Source organism: Anopheles ziemanni, chromosome 2, assembly GCF_943734765.1.
Source record: "Anopheles ziemanni chromosome 2, idAnoZiCoDA_A2_x.2, whole genome shotgun sequence".
Classification (NCBI taxonomy): Eukaryota; Metazoa; Arthropoda; class Insecta; order Diptera; family Culicidae; genus Anopheles; species Anopheles ziemanni.
In genome coordinates, this window is record NC_080705.1 from 48,676,877 (window position 1) to 48,687,930 (window position 11,054).

The 11,054-nt window shown below is 46.3% G+C and overlaps 1 protein-coding gene across 1 annotated transcript; it reads left to right on the top strand.

Moving 5' to 3' along the window:
* The first annotated feature begins 213 nt into the window (after positions 1 to 213).
* On the top strand, positions 214 to 7,689 carry LOC131293715 (uncharacterized). Its single transcript, XM_058321788.1, has 2 exons — positions 214 to 4,773; positions 7,660 to 7,689. Exons 1-2 carry the CDS (start codon positions 214 to 216, stop codon positions 7,687 to 7,689), a joined length of 4,590 nt encoding a protein of 1,529 aa, XP_058177771.1.
* Positions 7,690 to 11,054: the final 3,365 nt, after the last annotated feature.

Consider the following 11,054-nt stretch of genomic DNA (forward strand, 5'->3'; position numbering starts at 1 on the left):
TTTTTTTAAAAAACGCGCGTAGTGGTTCCCGTTGAACGGGATAAGTAATAAGTGAACCCGCGAGTGTTTTCCGCCGAACGAGAGGTGATAAGTTCACGCGATTGAGTCGCGACTACACCCAGGAACATTCGCCGTTCGAGGTAAACGCGATTGAGTCGCATAGTGACCAGAAGGATCATTCGCGGATCGTGTTACAAACCTACGAGAAAAGTTATGTTCCGTCCAGTGGCCCCGCGCACCGAGGAGTTCGTTGGTACAGGGCAGGAGCAGCATCCGCCCGCCACCGAGAGGCCACCAAGCAGGAGAAGTGTGCAGCCGGCCACTTCGGACCCGTTGGCCAGCTCAACGATCATGCGGCCCGCCACGGAAAGGCCAACGTCAAGAGGGTCATCCGTGAGCGAAGTGGACGAGTTAGTGCGGAGAGCTCGGTACGCCAAGCGTGAGCTAGCGGCCGTGATGAAGGAGCTTGGCGACATCGTCATTGACTCAGCGTCGTCTATCGCAGATGAGCTCGACGACGAATACAGAGCGATGGACGTTGAATGTGAAGATGCGCGCGCGCGAAGCGCGCCAGGCGAGCATGGCGGCATACTAGAGAAAGTGCGCCATCACGAACAGATCCGCCATCGCGGTTTAAGTGCTGCAGCCGCACACTCCAATGTAGCGCTGGAAGCGGAATTCAAACGGATCGACGAGCAGTGTGAGCAACGAATGCTCGAAGAAAAATTGCGCGTCATAGAGGAGTGCGAAAAGCGTCGGCAGGAGGAAAAACGACGCCTACTTCACGCCTCACTCCGGCAGCCTACGCGCGTCACTGCGAGGCAGCCGGAACCAGCAGTAAACGGAAGCCACTCCGAAAGCTTCGAGCTGCTGAACCAAAGCCAACTTTCGGCAAGAAAGTGCACGAGCCGAGAGTTGCCAACGTTCTCCGGGGACCCGCAGGAGTGGTCGGTGTTTATTGCCAATTATAAACACTCTACGGCCATCTGCGGGTACACCAACGAGGAGAACTTACTTCGACTTCAGCAGTGCCTTAAGGGGAAGGCACGGGACGCCGTGGAAAGTTGCTTATACCATCCGTCAAGCGTACCGGAGGCAATCGACATCCTGACAGAGTGCTATGGCCGCCCGGAGCTCATTGTGGAGTCGTTGATGACCAAAATTCGACGGATGCCACCACCAAAGGACGACCGATTTGACACCCTGGTCGATTACGGTGTCGCGGTCAGGAACCTGTGTGCGGCGATGAAGAGCTGCGGTCTACAGGAGTATCTCAGCGGAGGATCGCTGTTGAACGAGCTGGTGGAGAAGCTGCCACCGACGGTGAGGCTGAACTGGTTTTACCAACGGAACATCAACGGGGGGGCAACACTGTTGGCCTTCAACGATTGGATGAAGGAGCTAGTCAGCGCAGCTTGCCAGGGTGTTAAGCCAATCTCCCGGGACTTACAACGCGAAGGTGGTGGTCGCTCAGGCCACCCGCGTAAGTACGCTAACGTAAACGTCCATGTCTCAGGTCAGTCTGCAGAGCCCGTCACCGTAAATCATGGGGAACCCTGTTCCGCGTGTTCAGGGAAGTGTTCCAGTCTGGCAGAGTGCGGCAAATTTCTCGGCATGGACGTCAATTCGAGATGGCGGCACATCAAGACCCACGCCGTGTGCAGAACCTGCCTGAAGAAACATCCGCGTTACTGTCGTGTGGATGTGTTGTGCGGTGTGAACGGGTGTAACCGACGGCACAACAAGCTGCTCCACGACGAGGATTTTGTACGAGAACGCCAGTCGGGCAGAGCCGCCGAGAAAACGATGAGCTGCAACCTCCACGTTGGTCCGTATGATGGTGTGCTCCTCAAATACATCCCCGTGACGCTGCACGGAAAGGGTAGAACCATCAATACGCTCGCACTGTTGGATGACGGTTCGACGGCGACCTTTATGGACCACTCGTTGGTGGAAGAGCTGGGTCTTGTCGGACAACCCCGTCCGCTCTGTATCTCCTGGACGGGAAACCAAGGACGTCGAGAGGAGCAATCGGTTGAAGTGTCACTAAAAATCTCCGGAGTTGAAAGTTCGGCAATTTTCGACCTTCACTCAGTACACACCGTTGCCAGCTTAAGTCTGAGGAAGCAGTCGGTTGCGCCCTCGGTCATAAGCGAGGAGTACGAGTACCTCAAGGGACTTCCGCTGCGTGGGTACACCGCCAAGGCTCCACGAATCCTTATCGGGGTCGACAACATTTTCGTTGGACAGGCGCTGAGAACCGTGGAACGAGAGCCGAACGAACCAGCCGCTTCAAAAACTCGTCTCGGTTGGGTGTTGTATGGGCCATACAAACAGTCCGGCTCTAAAGAGGTAAAGATGGCATCGGTAAATGCCCACATCTGTCCGTGTAACAAAGAAAGAGATGATAGAATAAACATGGCATTGAAAGACTACTTCACGCTAGAGTCACTTGGAATATACCGACCGACTACAAGTTTACGTTCGCGGGATGAGGAACGCGCGCTGATGTTGCTTGGAACCAGCGTTCACTTAAAGGATAATCGCTATGAGGCTGGTCTGCTGTGGAAGTACGAGGATGTTAAGTTGCCTGATAGCCGAGCAATGGCCCTAAAGCGACACGAGTGTCTCGAAAGAAAATTGCGAAGAGATCCCGACCTGGCTAAAGCAATGCACAACAAGATCGTGGAGTACGAGCAGAAAGGGTACGTCAGAAAGCTCACTCCCGAGGAGCAGGTTACTCGAACGCCAAACGACTGGTACCTGCCGATCTTCCCGGTGACCAATCCGAATAAGCCTGGGAAGATTCGAGTAGTGTTCGATGCGGCGGCAAAGGCGAACGGAGTAAGCCTAAACTCCATGCTACTCACCGGCCCGGACCAATTGGTGAGTCTACTCATGGTCCTGTTTAAGTTCAGAGAGTACAAGGTGGCAGTGACGGGAGATATCCGCGAGATGTTCTTCCAGGTAGACATGAACCCTCGCGACCAGCGCAGCCAAATGTTCTTATGGAACGACGGGAAACTCGGTAGCGACCCACAGCATTACGTACTACAAGTGATGACATTCGGTGCCGCGTGTTCACCCAGCACCGCGCACTACGTCAAGAACGTAAATGCGGAAAGGTTCGAGGCTACACTACCCAAAGCTGTGGAGTGTATAAAGTACGAGCATTACGTGGACGACATGCTCGCGAGCGTAGAAACAGAGCAAGAAGCCATAAATCTAGCCCGTGACGTCCAGTATATACACTCCCAAGGCGGGTTTGAGATACGGAATTGGCTGTCCAATTCCACCACGGTGAAAATATTATTGAATGGCAACGAGAACAACGGAGTGGACATTCCTGTCGAGAGCGAAATGACGACGGAAAAGGTCCTTGGAATGTGGTGGAACACAGCGACGGACGTGTTTACGTTTAAAATATCCCCGAGGTACGATCCACGAGTGTTGCTTGGTGAGCGAGCACCTACGAAGAGGATAGTACTAAAAACGCTTATGGCAATTTATGATCCCTTGGGGCTAATAGGAAACTTCCTCATGTATCTGAAGATACTTCTACAGGAGTTTTGGCGCGCTAAGAGCCCATGGGATGACGAGGTTATCGGACACCTCGCCGTTAAGTGGCAAATCTGGGTAACCGCGTTGCCCAATGTTCAAAGAGTCAGCGTCCCAAGGTGTTATCGGAGTAAGACGACGGCCAACGCAGAAAGAGTAGAGCTCCACATGTTCTGCGACGCCAGTGAAAATGGGGCATCAGCCGTCGCCTACCTACGATTCGAGGAAAACGGTGTGATCGAGTGCGCCCTAGTAGGCTCAAAGACGAAGGTGGCCCCTATTACGTTCGTTTCCATCCCACGACTCGAACTTCAGGCCGCAGTCATAGGTGCCCGCTTAGCAGAGACGATACAGTTATCCCACCGAATTGCTATAACTCACCGATTCCTCTGGACGGATTCGCGCACCGTTATGAGTTGGTTGCTATCCGACCATCGCCGATACAGCCAGTTCGTGGCAGTTAGGGTCAGTGAGCTACTAGATACTACAAACCCGGAAGAGTGGAACTGGCTATCTACACGGCTCAACGTAGCGGACGAAGGAACAAAATGGCAAAAGCCACCAGACCTCAGCCCCTCGAGTAGGTGGTTCCGTGGGCCTGATTTCCTATGGGAACCAAAGGATCAGTGGCCCATAGTCGAACAAAAACCCGGAGAGACAAGCGAGGAGATTCGACATAGCCTGCTACATCACACGGTCACGACGCCAAATATCGAGTTCACCAGATTCTCAAAGTGGCAACGGCTACTAAGGGCGGTAGCTTATGTATACCGCTTTTTGGGAAATTGCAGGAAGGGCATAGCCAAAGAGCATAAGCAACTTGATAGCCTGACGCATGAAGAGCTGGAGCGTGCAGAAAACGCAATTTATCGAGATGTACAAAGATCTGAGTATGCCGACGAGATACATGTACTCAGCAGTAAAGAATGTGTGAAGCACCCTTGGAAGCGACCACTGCAGAAATCGAGCCCGCTGTATAAGCTAAGCCCGATGCTGGATGTGAATGGAGTGCTACGCATCAAAGGCAGGATCGAGAAATGTGTATGGGTCGGCGAGGATACCAAGCGCCCCATAATTCTCCCCCGACGGCACTACGTCACTGAACTGCTGATTCACAGTTACCACAGCAAGTACAAGCACGCCAATCACCAAACAGTCGTCAATGAGGTCCGCCTTAAGTATCACATCCCGCAGCTCAAGGCCACGTACAACCAGGTAAGGCACCGATGCCAATACTGCAAGGTAAAGTGTGCGCTCCCTCAAAACCCCGCAATGGGAAATCTGCCGCCCCAGCGACTAGCAGCATTTCAGCGACCGTTCTCGTACACCGGAATTGACTACTTCGGTCCGATGCTAGTCTCAGTGGGGAGAAGAGCTGAAAAACGGTGGGGAGTCATATTTACGTGCCTGACAACGCGAGGGATCCACATCGAAATCGCACATAGCCTCTCTACAGATTCCTGCATATTTGCGATCCGCAACTTTATCACGAGGAAGGGAATGCCTCTCGAGTTCATCAGTGATCGAGGCACAAACTTCGTAGGAGCCTCACGTGAGCTACGGGAAGCGATGGCAGCAGTGGATCAAGAGCGCCTGATGACAGAATTCATCCAACCTACAACGAAATGGATTTTTAATCCACCTGCTGCGCCACATTTCGGAGGATCATGGGAACGACTGGTACAATCAATTAAGAAAACGCTTACCAAACTGGCCCTTCCACATAACCCGTCCGACGAGCTGCTACGAGCTAGTTTGAGTGAAGTGGAGTTGATTGTAAACTCGCGACCGTTGACAGACGTACCAGTTGAAGATGAAGCCGAAGCCCCACTAACTCCCAATCACTTCATTTTAGGGAGTTCCAACGGTAGTAAACCAGCAGTGCCATTTGACGACTCGCCGCCGTCGCTCCGGAGGTCATGGAAGTCAGCACAACAGTTCGCAGATCTTTTCTGGAAAAGATGGGTTACCGAGTACTTACCCCATCTGACGAGGAGGACTAAATGGCACAAATCCACTAAACCAATTGAGGAGGGAGACTTAGTCCTCGTAGCGGATACAAACAACCCTCGGAACTGCTGGCCACGGGGGCACGTGATAAAAACATACCGATCCGCGGATGGGCAAGTACGACGCGTGCAAGTTAAAACTTTGAGCGGAATAATCGAACGGCCGGCCGTCAATATCGCTGTGTTAGATGTCGGCCAGAAACAGGGGTAGGCCACTTCACGTAGCATACCGGTGGGGAGAATGTTACAAAGTAACACTGGCCGACGACTTTTAAACTAGATTGGTATCCACGCGGTAGTGGAATCGAGTAGTAAACAATAGTGACAGGCAGTGACAGGCAGGGTTTATAGAGTAAGAGAGGTCGAAGAAACACTCCTTAACTGCTTACCTTGGTTGGGCGAAATTTCGCCCGATCAAGATGCGCGCATGATGGCCCCGATGGGCATTTTGAAAATGAACCGGCCATCGCGAAACGGGCATCGCGATACGGAGAGTATAAATATAAGATACGAAGGGAAGCGGTTCCTTTTCTTGATTCGACTGTGAAGATAGCCCGAATAAACACCGCGTTTTTTAAAACGCTTGCAACACAAAGTAGCGTTGTTAATATACGGTTGGGGGCATCGTTCACAAGTTCTTTTATAGTTTTGGAAAATCTCTTCAGAGCTTGCTGAACTAGTATTTGATTCACGGAATATAATTTGATTCCTAAAGTTATTTATGGGTCTTTCGGTAAAGTGTACGTAATAATCTTTGGATGTGTTCCCAGAGTGTATTGTTTCTGGCACAGTTTCATTAGGGTTATTGACCTGTGAATCTTTCGATGATGGTGGTCTACCTGTTTCGTTCACGTTAATATCAGCTTTTCTACTTAAAGCATCGGCTACAACGTTGGTCTTGCCAGTTTTGTAAATGACGTCATAGTCATAGTTTTCCAAATCTAATCTCCATCGAATAATCTTCTGATTTTTATTGGAGCTTTTTATGAAGGTCAGAGGCTTATGATCAGTAATAAGCGTGAACTTACTTCCATAAAGATAAGGTTTAAATTTTTCCACAGCCCACATTATTGCAAGGGCTTCTTTTTCAGTTGTGGAATAATTGATTTCGTGTTTATTTAGTGTACGCGAAGCAAAAGCTATTGGGTGGTCTTTCGAGTCATGTATTTGAGACAAAACCGCTCCCAATGCATAATTTGAGGCGTCTGTTGTTAAAACGAAGGGTTTTGCAAAATCGGGGTATCTCAGAATAGGATCTGAGATAAGAATGTGCTTGCATTTTTCAAACGCTGCTATGTATTCTGGATCATTAATATTGATACTTGTTTCTTTTTTTAAGAATCTTGTCATAGGTTTGGTAAGTTTAGCGAAGTCTTTTATGAACTTCCTGTAATAACCTAAGAGTCCTAAGAACTTTTTGATTTGTTTTTCTGATGTTGGCAGTTTCCAATTTTGTATTTCCTTAATTTTGTCAGGATTCGGTTTTATGCCGTGTTGAGTAATGATATGGCCTAAAAATTCTGTTTCTTTTTTCATGAATTTACATTTGTCTAATTGAATTTTTAGATTAAAATCGGAAAGCCGTTTTAGAATTTTATTGAGGTTTTTGGCATGAGTATTTAAACATTTTCCCAATACAATTATGTCATCCAAGTAGACGTAACAGATGGTACCAATGTACTCTGCCAGAATGTTGTTCATCGCTCGTTGAAATGTCGCTGGGGCATTTTTGAGTCCAAAAGGCATTCTAGTGAACTCAAAATGGCCTAGTGCCGAGGAAAACGCTGTTTTCTGTCTGTGATCGGGGTCCATTTCAATTTGGTGGAATCCTGCCTTGAGATCCAATGTGGTAAAATATTCGGATTTTCCTAAATTTGCAAGGATGTCTTCAATTTCAGGAATAGGGAATTTATCGTTTACAGTTTTATCATTTAATTTCCTGTAGTCGATTACTACTCTTATTTTACGCGTTCCTGAAGCGTCTGCTTTTTTAGGCACGACCCAAATGGGTGAGGAGTAAGGACTTTTAGATGGCGAGATTATACCATTTTCTAACATTTCTTTTATCTCTTGTTCCACTTCATTCTTCAAGTGGTGTGGATACCTGTATGATTTGGTATAAACTGGTTCTTCATCTTTTGTAATGATTTTATGTTTGATTAAGCTAGTGCTTGTCAATTTTTCATTAGTTTTCGAAAGAACAGAGTGATTGTTAAGAATTGTTGTAATAAGAACTTCTCGCTCTAGTGGAGATAAATGGTCTGTTCTTATTAATTCCTGTATTAACGATTTACTGGGGGGTTCCCCTTCATTTATCGGTATCGGAGAGATAGTGTCGAAATTATTTACTACCAACTCTAACTTTGGTATGATTGGTGCCTGTTTGTTTGTAGAAATTATATTAAAGGTGGTCTTATTTTCAGACGATCGATAGAGTCCTGGTTGTATTACAGTATCTTCAATAAGGTTTTGAAATTCCGGTACAAACCAATCACCATTTTTGTCAGTTTCTACTGTTATTGTATGGTTGAAATACTTTTTGTTAGGGTAGTATTTATTATAATACGTTTTGATTCCCTGTATTGTAATAGAGTCATCAAAGTAATCAATCTTTGTGTTAGTTTCAGACATAAATTCTGACCCAATGATTCCGTCAAAATAATCATGAAAGTCTAGAATGCTGTACGTTTGTTGCTTTATGTTTGGTCCGAGAAGTTTACAGGTTACTATCTCATCAGCTTTATGCACACCAAACATGTTTCGCACTGTACATTCCTGTTTAATGTGTGAATGTTTTAGAATTCCGTTTGCTATAATGTTTTTGTTCGCACCCGTGTCTATCAACATACGGATGTGCCGTTTTTGCGACTCATCAAAAATCAACAAATACGGAAGAAAATCACACTTCCCATTTATGTTAGATTTGGTTGTTTTTCGATTATCCGAAAATTTCCGTTGCTGTTGTCGCTGCTCGTTGCGTGCAGTTCGACGTGATTTATTTGTTTTTTATTAAATGTATGACCGCTTGTAATTGAAGGGTCAACTTCCATAGGCGTATCCCGACTCAAATTTTTTGCATTTTTAGGATTGCCAAAATGGTTCTTTTTGGAGCCTTCCGCGTGTGGAGATGAATGAATACTGTTTTCGTTTTTATTATGAAAGTTAAATTTGTTGCTGTGTGCTGGCTTAAATCGGTTTTGCTGCTGTGATAAGTCAGCTGATTTTGCCATGCTTACACTTTTCCTTTGAATAGTTGACGTTGTAGATTCCCTAGATTGGAATTTACATATAAATGCATAAGCATCTTCTATATCTTTCGGGCGTGCTGCTTGGACGTGGCCAAAGTATGGTTCTTTCAGTCCAGCAATAAAAGCGGCAAGTCCATCCTCATCAATAAATTTATTGATGCCAACCCAATGTTGGTTGTAGATTTCGGACTGTTTGGCTAGGGTTTTTATTTTTTGAACAATTTCTTTTGTTCGTTGGTAGTATTTGTGGACGCCGTGATGCTCGGTCATCCTGTTTTCCCACAATTGGCACTTATAGGTAGACAATTCTTGTCTGTCACCTAAAGCATTTATTAGCACAATTTTCATTTCTTCAAAACTTTGTGGGTTTCCAGCGAGGCATAAAATGTCTTTCGCTTTCCCTTCAATTTTGTTCGCGATTTCCTGCACATAAAAGGAAAACGCTTGCTCACTTACTAACGGTTCGAAAATTAACAATGTATTTTCGACCATCGTTAGCCATGAGTTAAGTTGTTTGCGGTTCCCATCGTATCTCGGTATACCCTTGATCGGGTCCGGAATGCGGAACGCATCAAGTTGCAACTTAGGTGTTTCTTGCGACGACAAAACTTGTGCGGCGGACTGTTCATGAGACGGGGGGGTACTCGGGTTTCCGATCTGAGCGGCAATGCTCGCGAGCGTCGCGTCATACTGCGCCTGCTTGGTAGTCATCGCATTTAATGCAAGAGTCAGCTTATTAAGCTGCTCTGACACTTGTTGGATAAAATTGTTGTTTTCGTGAGCCATTTGTTCCGAAAAATCTACGCTGCACTCACTTGAGTCGTCTTCACTGCTAATCAGACGGTTTGAGAATAGGGCTTCAGCAAGTTTCCTACTCATTAAAAAAGTATACACAGCACACTTTTTTTTTTTTTTTTTACACCAAAGGGTTGAATCTCCGGAAGGTAGTGCGGAATTAAATATTGGAAGCTCACACAAACGGTTGTACTTCCCTACCTGACTATTACAGGACGTGAACAAATTTTCACACTAACTTAGCTAAATACCTGTTATTTAAAGCGTCTATCTGGTAGTGCGCTATAGTTATTTGTAAATAGCAGTTGTGTTAAAATTTGTCACGATTTTATTTTAAGTTGAGTGCCGTGGGCCCTATCTGGTAGTACTCCCGACGGCAAGATAAAAATACTCCTATCTGGTAGTAAGTATTTTTCTGCTTAAGAAACCCAAGAAGTGTTTCTTAAGGACGTAAGCACTTTAATTTTACTGCACTTAAGAGAAAATAAAAATTACTTACGATTTTGTTTCGCTGTCGTGTCGCGGGTTCGTAAATCGACGATGCTGGTAGTCCAGGTGTGTGCATACGCGGGGGATCCTCGATTCCTCGGCGGAGTTTGCTATAAACTCCTTCGCTGCTCCGGATGCCGTAGCGGGAACTCTTTACTGGAAGTTTATTAATCTAACAGTTTTCCACTTTTTACGTTACACTACACTCGATTTACACCGGACGGCTGCGCCAATAATGAGTTGGACGCCGAGTTAATAAAATAAAACTAATTTTTATTCTACTTCATTAACTACTGTTGAGGCGCGTCCTCACTCGTTGAGTTCTAACTAAAAACTAATCTTTTCCCGACCCACTCGGTTGACTGTCCTAACCAGCTCCTATTTTGTTTACGCTAGCTAGCTCCTATTACGTGGCATTCCTTCCCACGCTCACGCTGGAATCTGCTGACGCGATGTTGTGTTTGGAGTCTGGCTGGGTCACTGTCATAACTATATTTCAATCCTATCGATCTTCGTAGTTGTTGGAGTTTCTCCCTTCCTGACGGCTTTGTTAACAGATCAGCTTCCATCTGCTCTGTTGGACAGTACTTCAATTTTATTATCCCTTTCTTTATTAAATCCATTACAAAGTTGTACTTTGTATCTTTGTGCTTTGACTTATTTGTTGTCCTTTCAGAAGTTGCGAGCGCAATACAACTTTGATTATCCTCGAAAACTATTACAGGTTCGCTCAGTGGTTCAGATAAATCTTTCTATACATCAGCGCTATAGAAACTGATGCTGTATATTCAATGCATACTCATGTGCATATTCAGGAAATATGCAGCTCGAGCCGAAGAAAAAACCAAAGTTGCCGCGGCGAAAACGAAAAATAGAAGCTCCTATCGGGGCCCTCCCTCTTTTTTCTTCTCTTCCTTCTACACATTCTCATGTCTCGAGCTGTTACGCGGACTTG

Coding starts and splice junctions, on each gene's coding strand:
- LOC131293715 (XM_058321788.1), top strand. CDS start 214: ATGTTCCGTCCAGTGGCCCCGCGCACCGAGGAGTTCGTTGGTACAGGG. Junction 4,774..7,659: donor TCAAGGCCACGTACAACCAG/GTAAGGCACCGA, acceptor TCATTCTTCAAG/TGGTGTGGATACCTGTATGA.